Consider the following 22,349-nt stretch of genomic DNA (forward strand, 5'->3'; position numbering starts at 1 on the left):
GGGGGGACACGGGGGGGGCCCCGAGCCCGAGTTTGGGGTCTCTGACCCAAATTTTTGGGGTCCCAGATGGGAATTTTGGGGGTCTCAGAGCCCTATTTTGGGGGTCTCTGACCCAAATTTTGGGGTCCCCTCAGCCCAATTTTGGGGGTCTCCCAGCCCAATTTTGGGGACTTTCAGCCCAAATTTGGGGTCTCTCAGCTGAATTTTGGGTTCCCAAACCCCAATTTTGGGGGTCCCAGATCCCAATTTTGGGGTCCCCAGCCGCTCCCGCCGCTCTCTGGCGACCCAATTGGGAGGGGGGCGGGGCCTGCAAAACAAACCACGCCCCCCTTACCAAAGCCCCTCCCCCTTCCCCAAGCCCCGCCCCCCGTGTTAAAGGGCACCTCCTTAATTAGGGCTAACGAAGTTTGGGGCGTAATTAAGGGGGTTTTTGGGGGGGGGGTTCTTGCGCTTTGGGGTCCCCCCCAAGCCCCGCCCCATCGCAAGCCACACCCACACAAGCCACGCCCCCTCCTCCCCAAGCCACGCCCCCTCCCGGTGCGTAATGAGCACTAACGAGGCCAGAGGGGTTAATTAGGGGGGTTTATTGGCCCAGGGGGGGTCCCCGAGGGGCTCCAGGGCCTCCAGGGCTCGTTCCAGCCGGGAAAGCTCCGCCTCCAGCAGCGACACCTGCGGGTAATTAACACTAATTAGTGCTAATTAGGGGCTAGCGACACGCTCATCGGCTAACCAGCGGTTAATTAGGAGACCATGAGTTAACTCAGAGATAATCTGGAGTTAATTAAAAACTTAATTAGAAGTTAGGAAGGAGTTCGTTAGGAGGTGAGTTATTTAGCGGTTAATTAGGGCTTAATTAGGAGTTAATAAGCAGTTAACAAGAACTTAGTCAATTAAATAAAATGCCAATTAAGAGTTAATTAGAGATCAATAAGGACTTAATCAAGAGATAATAAAGAGTTCATTACGAATTAGGAGTTTAAAAGGAGGTTAATTAAGCACTAATAAATAGTTAATAAGGTGTTAATTAAGAGCTAATGAGGTGCTAATTAAGAGTTAAAAATGAGTGGATAAGGGGTTAATTAGAAATTAACGAGGGGCAGCAATTCAGAGCTAAATGGGATTTAATTAGGGCTAATTGGGAGCCAATTAAGAACTAACAAGGAGTTAGTTAATTAGGAGTTAATAAAGCGTTAAGGGTTAATTACGAGTTAAGAGGCAGTTAATTAGGAGCTAACGAGGAGTTAACGACCACAACCCCCCAGCCCTTAATTAGGGCAGCGCTAATTAGGCCGCCCCATTAAGGAGGTCAAGGACCCGCCTTCCTAATTAAGACCAGCTCCATTAGCGCCTGGCCGCCCCTTAATTAACTGACCCCTAATTAGCCCCTAACGAGCTCACCTGGTGCTGGGACCTCCCCCGGGGACCCCCCCGAGGGTCTGGAGGCGCCGCCGGACCCTCCGAGTCCGAGCCCGGAGCTGCTCCCGGGTCTGGGCGGGGTCGGAGAGGGCCCTGGGGGGGAAAAATGGGGGGGATTTGGGGGCGATTTGGGGCGCGATTTGGGGGGGATTTGGGGGGAATTCGGGGCATCCCGTGCCCCCCCCACCGGGTTCTGAGGGGGTTTTGGGACCCCCCCCGTCCGGGGGGGTCCCAAAACCCCTCAGAGCCCGGTGGGGGAGGGGGGGAGAATTCCGAGGGGTTTCCCAGAATCCCCTGTGGCCACGCCCCACCGGCCACGCCCTCACCTGCAGGCTCAGGTAGGCCCAGGTTTGTTCCCCCGCGGGAGCCGCCGCCCACCCCGGGCCGGGCTCCGCCCCCGGGGGGAGGAGCTGCAGGGGGCCCCCGCCCCCGAGAGGGTGCGGAGGGGCGGGGCCGAGCTCCTGCAGCCAATCGCGGGTCTGATCCGGGCAGCTCACCAGCACTGGGGGAGGGGAGAGAAGAGTTAGACACGCCCAACCAAGATCGCCACCGTCCAAGATGGCGGCCGCCGTCCAAGATGGCCGCCGCCGTGAGGGGGGGGGACGCCATCTTGGCGGGCGAGCGGTGTGCATGATGGGAGTTGTGGTTCCGCTCATGGCGGCCATCTTGGGTTGGCCCAAGAGCACCCCTGGGACTTGTAGTCCCCCCCTCACGCTCTGGCGGCCATCTTGGCTCACCCTCCAGGGCATGCTGGGGACGCCATCTTGGCGGGCGAGCGGGTGCATGATGGGAGTTGTGGTTCCGCTCATGGCGGCCATCTTGGGTTGGCCCAAGAGCACCCTGGGACTTGTAGTCCCCCCCCTCACGCTCTGGCGGCCATCTTGGCTCACCCTCCAGGGCATGCTGGGACTTGTAGTCCCCTCCTGGCAGCCATATTGAATCCCCCCAAAGTACCCTGGGACTTGTAGTCCCCCCCCTCACGCTCTGGTGGCCATCTTGGCTCACCCCAAGGCATGCTGGGACTTGTAGTCCCCTCCTGGCAGCCATATTGGAAGCACCAGGGCATGCTGGAGTTGTAGTCCCCTCATGGCAGCCATATTGAATCCCCCCAAAGCACCCTGGGATTTGTAGTCCCCTCACGCTCTGGCAGCCATCTTGGCTCACCCCAGGGCATGCTGGGAGTTGTAGTCCCCTCCCACCCCGGCCACCATTTTGCCCCCCCCAGCCCCACTCACCCTGGGGTCGGGTCCCCCCGAGCCGGAAGGTCTCGCGGAGCCCCGCAGCGCCCGAACCACGCCCCAGCATGGCCGACACCTGAGCCTCGGCCTGGGGGCAGCGCCAGTGGGCCTGGGGGGGGGACAGGGAGGGGAACAAAGGGGGGTCAGGGGGGCGGGACACCCTCGGGGAGCCCCCCCCGACACATCCTCGAAGTCAAACCCCCCCAGAACCTCCCCAGGGACCCCCCAACAACCCCCCCCAGACCCATCCCTGAGGTCAAACTCCCCAAAAACCCCCCCAGGGACCCCCTCAGACCCATCCCTGAGGTCAACAACCCCCCAAAATCCCTCCACGGACCACCCAATGACCCCCCCAGACCCATCCCTGAGGTCAAATCCCCCCCCAGAACCCCCTCGGAACCCCCCTCAGACCCATCCCTGAGGTCAAACCCCCCCAGACCCACAAGGGACCCCCCCAGACCCATCCCCAAAGTCAAACCCCCTCCCAAACCCCCCCAGGGACCCCCCCAGACCCATCCCTGAGGTCAAACCCCCCCCCCAGAACCCCCCCAGGGACCCCCCCAGACCCACATCCGAGGTCAAACCCTCTCCCAGAATCCCCCCAGGGACCCCCCCCAGCCCCAGCCCTGAGGTCAAACCCCCCCAAAACCCCCACAGGGACCCCCCCAACGACCCCCCCAGCCCCACCCCTGAGATCAAACGCCCCCAAACCCCCCCCAAACGCCCCCCCAGACCCACCGTTTTCTGGGGGGTCGGGGAAGGGGGCGGTGCAGAGGGTGGGGGGCGCGGGGGGGGGGTCGGGGCAGGCGCTGCCAGAGCTCCTCGGCCACGAAGGGGGCGAAGGGGCTCAGGAGCCGCAGCCCCAGCTCGGCACAGACCAGCAGCACCCCCCGGGGACCCCCCCCCGGGCACCCCCCCGGCTCCCCCCACGGCCCGCAGGGACACCTTGGAGCTCTCCTGGGGAAAACGGGGACAGGGAGAGGTCAGGGGGGCACAGGGACCCCAAAATGGGGTTTGGACCCCAAAATGGGCACAGGGACCCCCAGGATGGGCACGGGGGACCCCCAGGATGGGCACAGGGAACCCAAAATGGGCACAGGGACCCCCAGGATGGGCACAGGGACCCCAAAATGGGGTCCCCGGGAAAGGGGGATTTGGGTCCCAGGAAAAGGGGAATTTTGGGGTCCCTGGGAAAGAGGGATTTTGGGACCCCCCAGGACAGGGGGATTTGGGACCCCCAGGACAGGGGGATTTGGGGTCCCCGGGAAAGGGGGATTTGGGGTCCCTGGGAAAGGGGGATTTGGGGGTCCCTGGGAAAGGGGGATTTGGGGGTCCCTGGGGAAAGGGGGATTTGGGGTCCCTGGGAAAGGGGGATTTGGGACCCCCAGGATGGGGGGATTTTGGGATCCCTGGGAAAGGGGGATTTGGGGACCCCCAGGACAGGGGTATTTGGGACCCCCAGGACAGGGGTATTTGGGGTCCCCAGGACAGGGGGATTTGGGGTCCCTGGGAAAGGGGGATTTGGGACCCCCAGGACAGGGGGATTTGGGGACCCCCAGGACAGGGGTATTTGGGACCCCCAGGAAAAGGGGTATTTGGGGTCCCCAGGACAAGGGGGATTTGGGACCCCCAGGACAGGGGGATTTGGGGACCCCCAGGACAGGGGTATTTGGGGTCCCCCTCACCAGGAAGACGTCGCAGAAGCTGCGGAGCCAGAAGTGCTGCACGGCCCCCAGGGCCAGGTGGACTTCCAGGGATTCCAGGCGGCGGCTGCACTCGGCCACGGCCCCGGCCAGGCGGGACAGCACCCAGCGCTCCAGGGGGTCACCGGGGACCACCTGCAATGGGGTTGGGGGTCAGAGAGCACCCAGAGATCCAGGGGGTCACTGGGGATGACCTGGAATGGGGTTGGAATGGGATTGGGGGGTCAGACAGCACCCAGCGCTCCAGGGGGTCACCGGGGACCACCTGGGGGGATTGGATTGGAATGGGATTGGGGGGATTTGGGGGGTCAGAGAGCACCCAGAGATCCCCTGGGACCACCTGGGATGGGATTGGGGGGTCAGAGAGCACCCAGCGCTCCAGGGGGTCACCTGGGACCACCTGCAATGGGATTGGGGGGGATTGGAATGGGATTGGGGGGGTCAGAGAGCACCAGCGCTCCAGGGGGTCACTGGGGACCACCTGGGGGGGATTGGGGGGGTCAGAGAGCACCCAGAGATCCAGGGGGTCACCTGGATCACCTGGGGGGGATTGGAATGGGATTGGAATGGGATTGGGGGGGTCAGACAGCACCCAGCGCTCCAGGGGGGTTCTGGGGGGATCCCTGGGGGGTCCCTGTGAACTCTGGGGGGTCCCTGTGAACTCTGGGGGTTCCCTATAGGTTTTGGGGGTCCCTGTAGGTTCTGGGGGATCCCTGGGGGTCCCTGTGGGTTCTGGGGGTTCCCTGTAGGTTCTGGGGGTTTCCCTGTAGGTTTTGGGGGTCCCTGTAGGTTCTGGGGGTTCCCTGGGGGTCCCTGTGGGTTCCAGGCAGCCCCCGAGGGTCCCCTTTGCCCCCCCCCGGTACCTGCTCGGGGTGGGGGGGGCGGAAGTCCCCCCCCAGGGCCCCCAGGACGAAGCGGGGTCCCGTTCCAGACCTTGTTGCAGAAGCGGGCGCTGGTTCAGCACCTCCCCCACGTCCACCCTCATCTCGGCTCCTGGGGGGGCCCAAAACGCCCAAAAACACCCCAAAATCACACCCAGGGGGGGGCTCCGGGGCTGGGGGGGGTCAGGGGGGGTTTGGGGGAGGTCAGGGGGGGGTCTCTTACCGTGGGAGTTCTGGGAGAGGAGGGCCAAGCGAAGGGGGTCGGCCCCGCACGGGGGGATCCCCTGGGGGAACTGCAGAGCCTGGGGGGGCACGGGGGGGGTCACAGAGGGGTTTGGGGGGGTCACAGAGGGGTTTGGGGGGGTCAGGGGGGGTCAGGGGGGGTCATAGAGGGGTCAGGGGGGGGTCACAGAGGGGTCAGGGGGATCCCCTGGGGGAACTGCAGAGCCTGGGGGGGCACGGGGGGGTCAGGGGGGGTCAAAGAAGGGTCTGGGGGGGTCACAGGGGGGTCGGGGGGGTCACAGAGGGGTCAGGGGGGGTCAGGAGGGGCCACAGAGGGATCTGGGGGGTCACTGAGGGGTTTGGGGGGGGTCCCAGGGGTGAGTTTTGGGGGTCCCAGGGGTGTGTTTGGGGGAGGTTTAGGAGCAGATTTTGGGGGTTCCCAGGGACAGATTTGGGGTCCCAGGGGTGTTTTTGGGGTCCCAGGGGTGTTTTTGGGCGTCCCAGGGGTGTGTTTGGGGGTCCCAGGAGCAGGTTTTGGGGGTCCCAGGGGTGTTTTTTGGGGTCCCAGGGGTGTTTTTGGGGTCCCACCTGCCCCTGGGTGGCCGCCTGCAGCTCGTGGGGGTCGAGGACGCGGCTCCGCAGCTTCTCCTGCAGCTCCTGCCCGGGGGGAGACCCCAAATAAACAACCCTGGGGGGGCTCTGGGGGGCTCTGGGGGGGGTCAGGGGGGTCAGGGGGGGTACCTGGAGCGTGGCCCCCCCGATGACATCCCGGGGGTCGACGACATTCCCCAGGGATTTGCTCATTTTCCGGCCCCGGGAGTCCCGGACCAGCGAGTGCAGCAGCACCTGGGGGGGCACAGGGGGGGTGAGACCCCCGGAATTGGGGGGTACAGGGGGGCACAGGGGGTGGGACACCCAAAATGGGGGGCACAGGGGGGTGAGACCCCCAAAAAATGGGGGGCACAGGGGGGAGACAGGGGGTGGGACACCCGAAATGGGGGGCACAGGGGGTGGGACCCCAAAAATGGGGGGCACAGGGGGTGGGTTTGGGGACCCTCGGGGACATCAGGGGACACTTGGGGACCTTTGGGGACATTTGGGGACCCCCAGGAACCCCCAGAACCCCCAAGGAAACCCCCAAGAACCCCCGGAACCAACAAACCCCGGGGATGGGAGGGGGGGGGATTTGGGGACCCTCGGGGACACTTGGGGGACCTTGGGGACATCAGGGGACATTGGGGACATTTGGGGACCCCCAAGGGGACATCAGGGGACATTGGGGACCCCCAGGAGACATCAGGGACCCCCAGAACCCCCAAGGAACCCCCAGACCCAACAACCCCCGGGGATGGGCAGGGGGTGATTTGGGGACCCTCGGGGAACATTTGGGGACATCAGGGACCCTTGGGAACATTTGGGGACCCCCAGGGGACATTTGGGGACCCCCAGGGGACATTTGGGGGACCCCCAGGAACCCCCAAGGAACCCTCAGAACCAACAACCCCCGGGGATGGGCGGGGGGTGATTTGGGGACCCTCGGGGACATTTGGGGACATCAGGGGACATTGGGGACATTTGGGGCCCCCCTTTGGGACCTGCTGGAAGGGCAGGTGGCCGGTGAGCTGCTGGCCCAGCATGGCCATGCGGGCCACCCAGAAGAACAGGAGGTCACTGCCCGTCACCAGCAGCGAGCAGGGGAAGAAACCGGCCCAGGTCGGGGGTCTGGGGGGACAAAAGGGGGGGACAGGGGCACAGGTCGGGGGTCTGGGGGGACAAAAGGGGGGACAGGGGCACAGGTCGGGGGTCTGGGGGGACAAAAGGGGGGACACGGGCTGGGACCCCCCGGGGGGGCTGCCCTGAGACCCCCTGAGACCTCCCAAGACCCCCCAGGATCACCAGAGACCACCAGAGATCCCCAGAGACCCCACAGGATCCCCAGAAACCACCCAGAAACCCCCCCCCAAACACCCCAGAGACCCCCAAAGATCCCCCAGAGACCCCCCAAGACCCCCAAAGAACCCCAGAGACCCCCAGAGACCCCCAAAGATCACCCTGAACCCCCCAAGAACCCCAGAGACTCTCAGAGACCCCCCAAGATCCCCAGAGACCCCCAGAGACCCCCCAGAGACCCCCCAAGACCCCCCGAGTCACCTGGAGGTGTCAGGGACATGGGGGGATATTTGGGGGATATTTGGGGGGGTATTTGGGGGACATTTGGGGGGATATTTGGGGGACATTTTGGGGGAATATTTGGGGGCCATTTGGGGTCTCACCTGTTGGGGGCCACCCCAGAGCAGCGAAGGGGAAGAGGGCGGAGGAGAACCAGGTGTCCCAAAACATCGGGGTCTGCGGGGCCAGAGAGGGGTCAGGGCACCCCAAAAACGGGTCAGGGCACCCCAAAATGGGTCAGGGCACCCCAAAATGGGTCAGGGCACCCCAAAAACACACCAGGGGACCCCAAAAAACGCATCAGGGCACCCCAAAAACGAGTCAGGGCACCCCAAAATGGGTCAGGGCACCCCAAAACCACACCAGGGGACCCCAAAATGGGTCAGGGCACCCCAAAAATGGGTCAGGGGACCCCAAAATGGGTCAGGGCACCCCAAAATGGGTCAGGGCACCCCAAAACACACCAGGGGACCCCAAAACGGGTCAGGGGAGCCCAAAAACCCATCAGGGTGTTTTTGGGGTTATTTGGGGTTATTTTGGGGTTATTTTGGGGGATATTTTGGGGGGTCTCACCCCTCCTGAGCTGGATGCTCTCCGGGGGGTTATTTGGGGATATTTTGGGGTTATTTTGGGGTGTATTTGGGGTTATTTTAGGGGGTCTCACCCCTCCTGAGGACGATGCTCTCAGGGGGTATTTTAGGGTTAATTTAGGATTATTTTGGGGTTATTTGGGGGATATTTTAGGGGGTCTCACCCCTCCTGAGCCGGATGCTCTCCGGGGGTTATTTGGGGTTATTTTGGGGTTATTTTGGGGTTATTTTGGGGTTATTTTGGGGTGTATTTGGGGTTATTTTAGGGGGTCTCACCCCTCCTGAGTTGGATGCTCTCCGGGGGTATTTTGGGGTTAATTTAGGGTTATTTTGGGGTTATTTTGGGGTTATTTTGGGGGGTCTCACCCCTCCTGAGCTGGATGCTCTCGGGGGGTATTTTAGGGTTAATTTAGGGTTATTTTGGGGTTATTTGGGGTTATTTTAGGGGGTCTCACCCCTCCTGAGCTGGATGCTCTCCGGGGGGTCTCCGCAGCCCCTCAGGGGGATATTTTGGGGTTATTTTGGGGGATATTTTGGGGTCTCACCCCTCCTGAGCCGGATGCTCTCCGGGGGTCTCCGCAGCCCCTCAGGGGGTATTTTGGGGTTCTTTGGGGTTATTTTGGGGTTATTTTAGGGGGTCTCACTCCTCCTGAGTTGGATGTTCTCCGGGGGTCTCCGCAGCCCCTCGGGGGGTTATTTGGGGTTATTTTGGGGTTATTTGGGGTTATTTTGGGGGGTCTCACCCCTCCTGAGCTGGATGCTCTCCGGGGGTATTTTGGGGTTAATTTAGGGTTATTTTGGGGTTATTTAGGGTTATTTTAGGGGGTCTCACCCCTCCTGAGTTGGATGCTCTCCGGGGGTCTCCGCAGCCCCTCAGGGGGTTATTTGGGGTTATTTTGGGGTTATTTTGGGGGGGTCTCACCCCTCCTGAGCTGGATGCTCTCCGGGGGTCTCCGCAGCCCCTCGGCCGCCGCCGCCCTGGCCTCGTCCTCGCTGCGCCCCACGAACCAGGGCCCCTCCTGGGGGGGCTCCCCGGGGGTCCCCTCTGCCCCCCCGGGGGTCCCCTCTGCCCCCCCGGGTCCCCCCGGACCCCCGGGACCCCCCCCCCAGCACTTGGTAGGCGGGGGATTTGGTGACCCCACCAGAGCTGCCGGGACAGGCACCAGTCCCTGGGGGGAAAAGGGGGGTCAGGGGGGTCTGGGGGGGGTCAGGGGGGCTGGGGGGGACCCCCCAGGGGTGGGGGGGGGACCCTCCACGAGGGACCTGGGGGGGACTCCCAGAGGGGTGGGAACCCCCCCCGAGGAATGTGGGACCCCCCTGCCTGGAACCCACCCAAATATCTGGGGACCCCCCCTTGGAGAGCTGGGACCCCCCCCACCCAATTACCTGGGACCCCCCTCAGGCATGTGGGACCCCCTCTCTGGGACCCCCCTCCAGATACCTGGGACCCCAGACCCTCCCAGACCCCTCTTTGTGCCCCCCAGACCCCCCTTTTTGCCCCCCCTGGACCCCCCTTTTTGCCCCCCCTGGACCCCCCTTTTTGCCCCCCAGCCCCCCCCAGCCCTCCTCTTTTGCCCTCTTGACTCCCCTGGACCCCCCTTTTTGCCCCCCCAGACCCCCTTTTTGCCCCCCAGGTCCCCCCAGACCCCCCTTTGTGCCCCCCCAGCCTCCCCTGACCCCCCAGGACCCCCCTTTTTGCCCCCCAGACCCTCCCAGACCCCTCTTTTTGCCCCCCCAGACCCCCCTTTGTGCCCCCCAGACACCCCTGGACCCCCCCTTTGTGCCCCTCCAGCCCCCCCAGCCCCCCCTCTCTGCCCCCCCCCCTCACCCCACGTTCTCCATCCAGGTTTTCCAGTTCTTCTCGTGGAATTTGGGGACCAGGCGGAGCCTCCCCGACGTCACAGCCTGGGGGGGGGGCACAGGTGACATCCCCGGGGGTGTCCCCACCCCCAGGACCCCCCAGGACCCCCCAGGGCCCCCCCAGGACCCCCCCCCCTCACCTGCAGGGCCTGCTGGGCCATCCCCCCACAGCGCAGGAACCACTGGGGCCTCAGGAGCTGCTCCACCACGTCCCCGCTGCGGCTGGGGGGCACAGGGGGCACAGGGGGGAGCTGGGGGGCACCTGGGGACACTTTGGGGGCACTTTGGGGACACTCAGGGACAGCTGGGGGTGTTTGGGGACACCTGGGGGCACTTTGGGGACGGTCTGGGGGAGTTTGGGGACACTTTGGGGGAGTTTGGGGACACTTAGGGGGAGGTTGGGGGCACTTTGGGGACACTTTGGGGGCACTTTGGGGACACTCAGGGTCAGCTGGGAATATTTGGGGACAGTTGGGGACACTTTGGGACAGTTGGGGACACTTTGGAGGGGGTTGGGAATATCTGGGGACAGTTGGGGGCTCTTTGGGGACATTTTGGGGACACTTTGGGGACACTCAGGGGACACTCAGGGCCAGCTGGGAGCGTTTGGGGAGGGTTGGGGGGCACTTTGGGGACACTTTGGGGACACTCAGGGGACACTCAGGGCCAGCTTGGGAGCGTTTGGGGAGGGTTGGGGGGCACTTTGGGGCCAGTTTGGGGCCGGTACCTGCAGAGGGGGAGGGTCATGGCGTGGTCCTGGACCCCCCGGAACAGCCCCCGCTGGGCCAGAGCGGCCACCACCCGCTCACGGGCCACGAACCTGGGGACACCCTGGGGACATTGGGGGACAGCAGGGACATTGGGGACACTGGGGACATTGGGGACAGCAGGGACACCCCCCGGAACAGCCCCCGCTGGGCCAGAGCGGCCACCACCCGCTCACGGGCCAGGAAACGGGGGACACCCTGGGGACAGCAGGGGACATCAGGGACAGCAGGGACAGCAGGGGACATTTGGGACACTGGGGACATCAGGGGACACCCTGGGGACATTGGGGACACCATGGGGACATCAGGGGGACATTGGGGACAGCAGGGACAGCAGGGGACATTTGGGGACATAAGGGGACACCATGGGGACATCAGGGGACATCAGGGGGACATCAGGGACAGCAGGGGGACATTTGGGACACTGAGGACATCAGGGGACATCAGGGGGACAGCAGCAGGACATGTGGACATCAGGGACATCAGGACAGATTGGGGACATCAGGGGGACACTGGGGACATCAAGGGGGGATTGGGGGACAGTGGGGACATCAGTGGGACACAGGACAGCAGGGACAGCAGGGGGACAGCAGCAGGACAGGGGGACATCACGGGAGATTGGGGACATCAGGGGGGATTGGGGACATTGGGGACATCAGGGGACAGTGGGGGGACATTGGGGACATCAGGAGGACACAGGACAGCAGAGGGAATTGGGGACATCAGGGGGACATTGGGGACACTCTGGGGACACTTTGGGTACATTGGGGACATATTTAGGGACAGTTTGGGGACACTTTGGGGGCTGTACCTGCAGCCACCCCCCCCCGGGGGGCTCAGGGTGTGACACGGGACAGTTTGGGGGCAGTTTGGGGACAGTTTGGGGACAGTTGGGGGCAGTTTGGGGACATATTTAGGGACAGTTTGGGGACACTTTGGGGACAGTTTGGGGGTCATACCTGCAGCCACCCCCCCCCCCGGGGGTCTCAGGGTCCCATCGTCGCCGATGACCGAGAGCAGGGGCAGCCCGTGGGCCCGGGCCAGGGCCAGGTCAGGGGCACTGTGACCCGGGGTCACCTTCACCGCCCCTGGGGACACACCCGGGGTCACCCGGGGTCACCCTGAGCCACCCCAGTGCCACCCAGTGCCACCCAGTGCCCCCCAGTGCCACCCCAGTGCTGGGCACTGTGACCCGGGGTCACCTTCACCGCCCCTGGGGACAGGGACACAGCCGGGGTCACCTCCTGTCACCCAGTGCCACCCAGTGCCACCCCAGTATCACCCAGTGCGCCCCAGTATCACCCAGTGCGCCCCAGTGCCCCCCAGTCCCCCATCCCAGTGCCATACTGGTCCCCCCCAGTCCCTCCCAATCCCTCCCAGTCCCTCCCAGTCCCACACTGGTCCCTCCCAGTGCCCCCCAGTCCCTCTCCCAGTCCCTCCCAGTCCCCCCAGACCCCCCAAGCCCCTCTCCCAGTGCCCCCAGTGCCCCCAGTACCGGTGCCAGTATCGGGGTCAACACTGGGGTCCGTGATCAGGGGCAGGACCCTCCCAGTCCCCTCCAGTCCCTCCCAGTCCCTCTCCCAGTCCCTCCCAGTCCGTCCCAGTACCGGTGCCAGTGTGGGGGTCCACACTGGGGTCCGTGATCAGGGGTAGGACCCTCCCAGTCCCTGTCCCAGTCCCCCTCCCAGTCCCTCTCCCAGTCCCTCCCAGTCCCCCCCAGTCCCCCCAGTACCGGTGCCAGTGTTGGGGTCCACACTGGGGTCCGTGATCAGGGGCAGGACCCTCCCAGTCCCTCCCAGTCCCCTCCAGTCCCCCCCAGTCCCTCCCAGTCCCCCTCAAGCCCCTCTCCCAGTCCCCCCCAGTCCCTCCCAGTCCCCCCCAGTGCCCCCAGTACCGGTGCCAGTATCGGGGTCCACACTGGGGTCCGTGATCAGGGGCAGGACCCTCCCACTGAAGGGGTGTCGGAGGCGGCGCCCGTGGAGGTGCTGGGAGGGGGCGGGGCCACGCTCTGACCACGCCCCCCGACCAGAAAACCCCGCCCACCCTGCCCCGGGCCCCGCCCACTGCGCGCTGGCCCTTTAAGAGGCGGCTCTGGGGAAGCCCCGCCCCCTTGGGGGTGGAGCCAACACGACCAATCGCTGTGAGCCTCCAGACAAAAAAGGCCCCGCCCCGCTTAACAAGCCCCGCCCCTTCCATTGGCCACACCCCCAGAGCCCCACAAGCCACGCCCCTTATAGGAAGCCACACCCAACATGCAAAACAAGCCACGCCCCCTTTGCCACAAACCCCATCCCTCCACAGGCCACGCCCCTTCCCTTAAGCCACACCCACCTCACCCCTTTCCCTTCCCTCCAGCCCCTCCTGGACCACACCCATTTAAGCCCTGCCCCTTTGAGAACACACCGATTCAAGCTCCACCCCCTAGGCCACGCCCTCTCAGTGCCACACCTGCTAAGCCACAACCCTATAAACCACACCCACCGAGGCCACGCCCTTATAAACCACACCCACCGAGGCCACACCCCCTCTTTGGCCACACCCACTCAGGCCCCGCCCCCTGACCTGGTAGCGGGGGTCCCGCGGGTGAACGGCCACAGCCACGTCCCCAAAGAGGGTCTCGGGGCGGGTGGTGGCCACGGGGACCTCCAGCCCTGGGGGGGGGACATTGGGGGACATTGGGGGGACATTGGGGGGGTTTGGGGAGATTTGGGGACATTTGGGGGGGATTTGGGGACATTGGGGGGATTTGGGGGGGATTTGGGGATGTTGGGGGGACATTGGGGGGGTTTGGGGGGATTTGGGGGACATTGGGGGGATTTGGGGGGATTCAGGGGGATTTGGGGACATTGGGGGGACACTGGGGGGACATTGGGGGGACATTGGGGACACACTGGGGACATTTGGGGACAGGAGACACACAGGGGGACAAGGGGGACAAGGGGACACCTTGGGGACACTTTGGGGTCACTTTGGGGACACTTGAGGACAGGAAACACACAGGGGGACAAGGGGGACACTTTGGGGACATTGGGGGGACATTGGGGGGGACATTGGGGGGACATTGGGGGGACATTGGGGACATTTGGGGACATTGGGGGGACATTGGGGGGACATTTGGGGACATTGGGGGGACATTGGGGGGACATTGGGGGGACATTGGGGACATTTGGGGACATTGGGGGGACATTGGGGTCACTTTGGGGACATTTGGGGGGACATTGGGGACACTCAGGGACATTGAGGACATTGGGGGACACTTTGGGGACATTGGGGTCACTCTGGGGACATTGGGGACCCCAAAGCCACCCCAAAACCCACCCCAAGTGACCCCAAAAAGGTGACAACAACAATGGGGGGGACCTGATGCCACCCAGGGCCACCCCCCGGGACGGACGTCCCGGGGGGTGGCCCTGGGTGACATCAGGTCCCCCCTGAGTGCCCCCAAAAGTGTCCCCAAATTGTCCCCAAGGGTCACCCACCATCGTCCCCCTCCACGGGGTAGGCGAAGGTGACCAGGAGGCCGAAGGTGACGGGGTGGGGACACCCGGGGACCCTCAGGGGCGTGGGGCCCGCCAGCGCCCGGTGCTCCACCTGCAGAGGGGGAGAGGGGGGGATTTGGGGACAAAAAGGGGGGTCAGGGGACGTTTGGGGATGTTTGGGGGCGGTTTGGGGATGTTTGGGGGCAGTTTGGGGACGTTTGGGGACAGTATGGGGATGTTTGGGGATGGTTTGGGGGCGTTTGAGGACGTTTGGGGACATTTGGGGGCAGTTTGGGGACTTTAGGGGTGATTTGGGGACATTTGGGGACGGTTTGGGGACGTTTGGGGGCGGTTTGGGGACATTTGGGGACGGTTTGGGGACATTTGGGGATGGTTTGGGGACACTTGGGGGCGGTTTGGGGACATTTAGGGACGTTTGGGGACGGTTTGGGGACATTTAGGGACGTTTGGGGGCAGTTTGGGGAGAGTTTGGGGCACTTGGGGACAGTTTGGGGACGGTTTGGGGACATTTAGGGACGTTTGGGGACGGTTTGGGGATGTCTGGGGGCGGTTTGGGGACATTTGGGGATGGTTTGGGGACATTTAGGGACACTTGGGGAGATTTGGGGGCAGTTTGGAGACCTTTGGGGATGTTTGGGGGTGGTTTGGGGACATTTAGGGACGTTTGGGGGCAGTTTGGGGAGAGTTTGGGGACGGTTTGGGGACGTTTGAGAGTGTTTGGGGATTTTTGGGGATGGTTTGGGAGCATTTGGGGGCAGTTTGGGGACTTTAGGGGCGGTTTGGGGATGTTTGGGGGCGGTTTGGGAGCATTTGGGGGCAGTTTGGGAATGTTTGGGGATGGTTTGGGGGCGTTTGGGGACTTTTGGGGGCAGTTTGGGGACATTTGGGGACAGTCTTGGCAGAGCTGGGGATGGTTTGGGGACATTGGGGGACATTTGGGGATGGTTTGGGGGCGTCTGGGGAGAATTGGAGACAATTTGGGGAGAGTTGGGGGCAGGTTGAGGGTATTTGGGGGCAGTTTAGGGGTGTTTGGGGATGGTTTGAAGGCATTTGGGGCAGTTTGGGGAGAGCTGGGGATGGTTTGGGGACATTTGGGGGCAGTTTGGGGCCATTTGGGGACATTTAGGGACAGTTTGGAGCCATTACTGACCTCAATATCAGCCAAAGCTGATCTCAGGGCACAGCTCCAGCTGACCAGTCTCAGTTTGGGGATATTTAGGGACAGTTTGGGGACATTTAGGGCTGTTACTGACCTCAATATCAGCCAAGGCTGATCTGAGGGCACAGCTCCAGCTGACCAGTCTCAGTTTGGGGACATTTAGGGACAGTTTGGGGTCATTACTGACCTCAATATCAGCCAGGGCAGACCTCAGGGCACAGCTCCAACTGACCAGTCTCACTTTGGGGACAGTTTGGGGACATTTAAGGACAATAAATACCTCAATATCAGCCAGGGCAGATCTCAGGGCACAGCTCCAGCTGACCAGTCTCAGTTTGGGGACAGTTTGGGGATATTTGGGGACAGTTTGGGGACAATAAATACCTCAATATCAGCCAGGGCAGACTGCAGGGCACAGCTCCAGCTGACCAGTCTCAGTTTGGGGACAGTTTGGGGATATTTGGGGTCATTACTGACCTCAATATCAGCCAGGGCAGACCTGAGGGCACAGCTCCAGCTGACCAGTCTCAGTTTGGGGACATTTAGGGACAGTTTGGGGCTGTTACTGACCTCAATATCAGCCAGGGCAGACTGCAGGGCACAGCTCCAGCTGACCAGTCTCAGTTTGGGGATATTTGGGGACATTTAAGGACAATAAATACCTCAATATCAGCCAAAGCTGATCTGAGGGCACAGCTCCAGCTGACCAGCCTCCGCTCCCTCCGGATCAGCCCCGAGTGGAACAGACGGACAAAGGCCTCGGACACGGCCCGGGAGAAACCCTGGGGGGGGACAGGGACACTTTGGGGCCACTTGGGGTCAGTTGGGGCCACTCAGGGGCCAGCTGTGGCCGCAGGGGGGTCACTCACGGGGTCCATGGTGAAGGCACAGCGGGTCCAGTCCAGGGAGGCCCCGAGAGCCCGGAGCTGCTGCAGGATCTCGTCCCCGTGTCTGGGGGGGACACAGGGGACAGCCCTGTCACCCCCTGGGTCACCCTGTCACCCCCCTGGGTCACCCCAGCTCACCCTGTCCCTCTGTGTCACCCCCCTGTCACCCCCCGGAGCTGCTGCAGGATCTCATCCCCGTGTCTGGGGGGGACAGGGGACAGCCCTGTCACCCCCTGGGTCACCCTGTCACCCCCTGGGTCACCTGCTGTCACCCTGTCACCCCAGGTCACCCTCCCATGTCCCCAAATTGTGACCCCAAATCCCCCCACGTCCCCCTCGTGCTCCCCCCGTGTCCCTTCGTGTCCCCTTTCTGTGTCCCCAAATCTCCCCCAACGTCTCTTTGGTGCCCCCAAAGTGTCCCCAGTGCCCCCAAAATGTCCCCAAAGTGCCCCCAAAGTACCCCCAAAACATCCCCAAAGCCCCCCCAAAGTGTCCCCAATGTCCCCAGTGTCCCCAGTGCCCCCAAAGTGCCCCCAAAGTGTCCCCAAAGTGCCCCCAAAATGTCCCCAGTGTCCCCAAAGTGTCCCCAATGTCCCCAGTGTCCCCAAAGTGCCCTCCAAGTGTCCCCTCACCGGCTCTTCCAGGCCCAAACCTCGTCCAGGAACTGCTCCCTGCTCAGATCCTGCCGGCGGAGACCCCGCTGGAGCCACAGCCAGCGTTCCACCACGGCCTGGGGACATTGGGGACATTATTGGGGACATTGGGGACATCCCAGACCCCGCTGGAGCCACAGCCAGCGTTCCACCACGGCCTGGGGACATTGGGGACATCAAAGGGACATTATTGGGGACACTGGGGACATCCCAGACCCCGCTGGAGCCACAGCCAGCGCTCAACAACAGCCTGGGGACATTGGGGACATCAAAGGGACATTATTGGGGACACTGGGGACATCCCAGACCCCGCTGGAGCCACAGTCAGCGCTCAACGACAGCCTGGGGACACCAGAGGGACATTGGGGACATCCCAGACCCCGCTGGAGCCACAGCCAGCGCTCAACCACGGCCTGGGGACATTGGGGACACCAAAGGGACATCATTGGGGACATTGGGGACATCCCAGACCCCGCTGGAGCCACAGCCAGCGCTCCACCACGGCCTGGGGACATTGGGGACATCACTGGGGACATCATTGGGGACACTGGGGACATCCCAGACCCCGCTGGAGCCACAGCCAGCGTTCCACCACGGCCTGGGGACATTGGGGACATCAAAGGGACATCATTGGGGACACCAAAGGGACATTGGGGACACCACAGACCCCGCTGGAGCCACAGCCAGCGTTCCACCACGGCCTGGGGACATCAGAGGGACATTGGGGACACCAAAGGGACATTATTGGGGACATTGGGGACATCAAAGGGACATTGGGGACATCACAGACCCCGCTGGAGCCACAGCCAGCATTCAACAACGGCCTGGGGACACCAAAGGGACACCAAAGGGACACTGGGGACATCACTGGGGACATTGGGGACATTGGGGACATTGGGGACATTGGGGGACATTGGGGACATCATTGGGGACATTGGGGACACCAAAGGGACTTTGGGGACATCACCCACCTGGGTGGCGATGCCGGCGTGGTCAGTGCCGGGCACCCACAGGACAGTCCAGCCCTGCATCCTCCTCCTGGGGGGGGGACACACTGAGACCCCCAAAAACACCCCAAAATAACCCCCAGCCCTGCATCCTCCTCCTGGGGGGGGACATACAGTGAGACCCCCAAAAACACCCCAAAAATACCCCCAAAATCCCCCCCAGCCCTGCATCCTCCTCCTGGGGGGGGCACACACTGAGACCCCCAAAAACACCCCAAAAATACCCTCAAAAACACCCCAAAAACACCCCCAAAACCACCCAACCCCCCAGCCCTGCATCCTCCTCCTGGGGGGGTGGGGGGGACACTGAGACCCCCCCCAAGACCCCCAAAAACACCCAAATCCCCCCAGGATCTCCCAAACCCCCTCCAAGTCCCTCCAAATCCCCTCCAGCCCCCTCAAATCCCCCCAAACTCGCCTAAATCCCTCCCAAGTCTCCCCCAAATCCCCCCAGGACCCCCCTAAACCCCCTCCTGTCCCCCCCAAACCCCCTCCAGAACCCCCAAATCCCCCCAATTTCCCCCCAAATCCCACCAATTTCCCCCCAAACCCTCCCCAAGCCCCCCCAGGACCCCCCCAGGACCCCCCCCCGTTACCATCTGACGATGGTGTCCTGCAGGGAGACCCCCAGGGCGTGGCCCAGGTGGAGGGTCCCGGTGACGTTGGGGGGGGGCAGCACCAGGCTCAGCACGGGGGGGGCCCCCGGACCCTCCTGGGGGGGGGGGGAGACGAGATTGGACCCCCACCCATCCCCCTGGACCCCCCCAAAATACCTGGACCCCCCCAAATCCCACCTGGACCCCCCCACATCCCCCTGGACCCCCACAAAACACCTGGACCCCCCCAAAACACCTGGAGCCCCCATAACCACCTGGACCCCCCCACAACCACCTGAACCCCCCCATAACCAGCTGAACCCCCCCAAATCCCCCTGGACCTCCCCAAATTATTTTTAAACCCCCCCAAATATTTTTAACCCCCCCCAAATTATTTTAACCCCCCCCCAAAATATTTTAACCCTCCCAAATATTTTTAAACCCCCTCAATTATTTTTAACCCCCCCAAGTTATTTTTAAACCCCCCAAATATTTTTAACCCCCCCCAAATAATTTTAACCCCCCCCCCAAATTATTTTTAACCCCCCAAATATTTTTAAACCCCCCAAAATATTTTAACCCCCCCAAATATTTTTAAACCCCCACAAATATTTTCTAACCCCCCCATTATTTTTAAACCCCCCCAAAATATTTTTAAACCCCCCCAAATATTTTTTAAACCCCCCCAAATTATTTTTAAACCCCCCAAATTATTTTTAACCCCCCCAAATTATTTTTAAACCCCCCCTAATTTATTTTTAACCCCCCAAAATTATTTTTAACCCCCCCAAATATTTTTAACCCCCCCAAAATATTTTTAACCCCCCCCAAATATTTTCTAACCCCCCAATTATTTTTTAAACGCCCCCAAACATTTTTTAACCCCCCCCAAATTATTTTTAAACCCCCACAAATTATTTTAACCCCCCCAAATATTTTTAAACCCCCCCAAATTATTTTTTAACCCCCCCAAAATATTTTTAACCCCCCCAAATTATTTTTAACCCCCCCAAATTATTTTTAAACCCCCCCAAATATTTTTTAAACCCCCCCAAATACTTTTTAACCCCCCCAAATTATTTTTAAACCCCCCAAATATTTTTTAAACCCCCCCAAACTATTTTTAAACCCCCCCAAATTATTTTTACCCCCCCCCAAAATATTTTTAAGCCCCCCTAATTTATTTTTAACCCCCCCAAATTATTTTTAACCCCCCCCCCGGTGGGTTTTGCCCCCCCCTCACCTGCTGGGCAGGGGTGAAGACCCCCCCCCTCTCCCACCACTGGTACCAGGCGGCCTCCACGTACCGGGGGCTGTAGGTGGGGGGCAGCGGGACCCCCGTGGCTGGGACCCCCCCAAAATGTCACTGGGGGGGGCAACGGGACCCCCCAAATCCCCCTGAACCCCCAGAACCCCCCAGGACCCCCAAAGACCTCCAAAATCCCCCCCAGGACCCCCAAAACACAGGATCCCCGTGGCTGGGACCCCCCCCAAAATGTCAATGGGGGGGGCAACGGGACCCCCCAAATCCCCCTGAACCCCAAAATCCCCCAAATCCTCCCCAAAATCCCCCCCAAAACCCCACCCAGGACCCCCCTAAACCCCTCCAGGACCCCTCAAACCCCCCCTGGGACCCCCCAAAACCCCCTCAGGACCCCCCTAAACCCCTCCAGGACCCCTCAAACCTCCCCTGGGACCCCCCAGGACCCCCCAAAACCTGTCCCGGACCCCTTGAACGCCCCCAGGGACCCCTCAAACCTCCCCAACCCCCCCCCCAGGACCCCCCAAACCCCCCCCCAAGACTCCCCAAAACCCCTCCAGGATCCCCCAAGTCCCCCCCAAGACCCCTCAACCCCCCCAGGGACCCCCCAAACCTCCCCAACTCCCCCCCAGGACCCCTCAAATGCCCCCCAAGACCCCCCAAACCTCCCCTGGGACCCCCCAACCCCCCCCAACTCCCCCCCAGGACCCCCCAAAACCCCCTCCAGGACCCCCCAAGCCCCCCCAAGCCCCCCTTACCCTTCTTGCCGAGGGGTCCCAGGGGGTGCTCGTACTCCACCTCGGCCGGGGGGCTCCAGCTCTTGGGGGGGGCTCTGGGCACCGGGGGGGGCTGCGGCACCAGCACGGACCAGTATGAACCAGTACGGACCAGTAGGGACCAGCACAGACCAGTATGAACCAATACGGACCAGTATGGACCAGTACCCCCCCAATTCCACCTGCCCCCCCCCCAGTGCCCCCCAGTCCATCCGAACCCCTCCCAGTGCCCCCCAGTCCCTCCCAGTGCCCCTCTCAGCCCCTCTCCCAGTCCATCCCAATCCCCCCAGTCCCTCCCAGTGCCCCCAGTCCATCCCAGTGCCCCCAGTCCCCCCCAGTGCCCCCAGTCCCCCCCAATCCCCCCCAGTCCCTCCCAGTCCCCCCCAGTCCCTCCCAGTGCCCCCAGTCCCAGTCCCTCCCAGTCCCCCCCAGTCCCACCTCTCCCTCCGTCTCCTTCCTCCTCCTCCTCCTCCTGTCCCGCTCCTCCCGCCCCCGCAGCCTCGCGCGCTCGGGGGGGTCCCACCCGAGGGGGGGGGGCTCGGGGGGGGTCCCGGCGCTCCGGGCCCGCAGTGGGACCCCCCCGGGACCCCCCAAAACCCGGGCGAGACCCCGCGACAGGGCGGGGGTCGCCATTTGGGGGGGGGTCGGGAGGTTTTGGGTGGGTTCGGGGGGGTCCGGGAGGGTTTTGGGGCGATTTGGGGGGTTTTGGGGGGTTTTGGGGGGTCCGGGGGGTCCCTCCGGGTACCGGGAGGGCACCGGGGCAGACACGTGACCGGAAGAGGGGCGATGGACCGGAGCCACGTGACCGGAAACGGGGCGGGACAAATAACATCACGTGACCGGATGCGGAGGCCTTGAGGAACATGGCGGGCGAGGGGGCGTGGTTTCCACACGGGGGAGTGGCCTTGAGGGAGGGGGCGTGGTCTAACCGTGAATTTAATTAAAGAGGATGGGGGGCTAAGAAAGGAATTTAATTGAGAGTTAATCAGGGCTAATTAAGTCTTATTTAGGGGCGCGGTCTGGTGGGTGGGCGCGGTTTAATGTTTATGGGCGTGGCCTAAGCTTAACGAGCGGAGGTAAATGAGTGGGCGTGGCTTGAGGGTGATGGGCGTGGTCTGTTTTGGTCCCCGCCCCCCGCGTGTCCCCGCGCGGGGCACGACGGGAATAAAGGGGAGGGGGCGTGGCCTCGGCTCGGGCTTGAATTTGGGGGAGAGGGAAAAGATTTGGGGAGTTTTTTTGGGGGGGGGAAGGAGAAGTTTTGGGGGGAGAAAAGGAAGGTTTTGGGGGGGGAGAAGGGAGATTTTTTGGGGGGGATTTTGGGGGGGGAAGAAGATTTTTAGGGGTGATTTTGGGGAGAAGAAGGAAGATTTTTGGGAGGGATTTTTGGGGAGAAAAGGAAGATTTTTGGGGTGGGAGAAGGAGGACTTTTAGGGGGGGAGAAGGAAGATTTTTGGGGGAAAGAAGATTTTTAGGGGGTGATTTTGGGGTGGGAGAAGGAAGATTTTTGGGGCGGGAGAAGGGAGATTTTTTGGGGGAGAAAGAAGATTTTTTGGGGGTGATTTTGGGGTGGGAGAAGAAAGATTTTTAGGGAAATTTTAGGGGAGAAAGAAGATTTTTAGAGGGTGATTTTGGGGAGAGAAGGAAGATTTTTTGGGGGGTGAAGA

The 22,349-nt window shown here is 62.4% G+C and overlaps 1 protein-coding gene and 1 long non-coding RNA gene across 2 annotated transcripts; both read right to left on the reverse strand.

Moving 5' to 3' along the window:
• Positions 1 to 565: 565 nt before the first annotated feature.
• LOC127464417 (uncharacterized) lies at positions 566 to 1,509 on the reverse strand. The gene is made up of 2 exons (XR_007901355.1): positions 1,399 to 1,509; positions 566 to 669 (listed from the first exon to the last, which is right to left on the reverse strand). It is a non-coding gene; the product is annotated as an uncharacterized LOC127464417 (long non-coding RNA).
• Positions 1,510 to 1,750: 241 nt separating this feature from the next.
• LOC127464418 (valine--tRNA ligase, mitochondrial-like) lies at positions 1,751 to 21,416 on the reverse strand. The gene is given in 33 exon segments (XM_051774704.1): positions 1,751 to 1,877; positions 1,967 to 2,081; positions 2,652 to 2,763; positions 3,389 to 3,587; positions 3,589 to 3,611; positions 4,340 to 4,492; positions 5,221 to 5,274; positions 5,276 to 5,305; positions 5,307 to 5,350; positions 5,462 to 5,540; positions 6,049 to 6,117; positions 6,202 to 6,306; positions 7,056 to 7,173; positions 7,721 to 7,791; positions 7,793 to 7,806; positions 9,142 to 9,324; positions 9,327 to 9,388; positions 10,048 to 10,124; positions 10,220 to 10,301; positions 10,807 to 10,910; positions 11,806 to 11,832; positions 11,834 to 11,934; positions 12,741 to 12,831; positions 13,409 to 13,497; positions 14,326 to 14,437; positions 16,168 to 16,287; positions 16,375 to 16,456; positions 17,025 to 17,122; positions 18,017 to 18,083; positions 18,649 to 18,764; positions 19,892 to 19,992; positions 20,668 to 20,758; positions 21,124 to 21,416. Coding segments are annotated over 33 exon segments (3,111 nt in total). The 5' UTR covers positions 21,319 to 21,416.
• Positions 21,417 to 22,349: the final 933 nt, after the last annotated feature.

Source organism: Manacus candei, unplaced genomic scaffold (genome assembly GCF_025592945.1).
Source record: "Manacus candei isolate 608988 ecotype Guabito, Panama unplaced genomic scaffold, ASM2559294v1 h1tg000221l, whole genome shotgun sequence".
In the NCBI taxonomy this organism is placed as follows: domain Eukaryota; kingdom Metazoa; phylum Chordata; class Aves; order Passeriformes; family Pipridae; genus Manacus; species Manacus candei.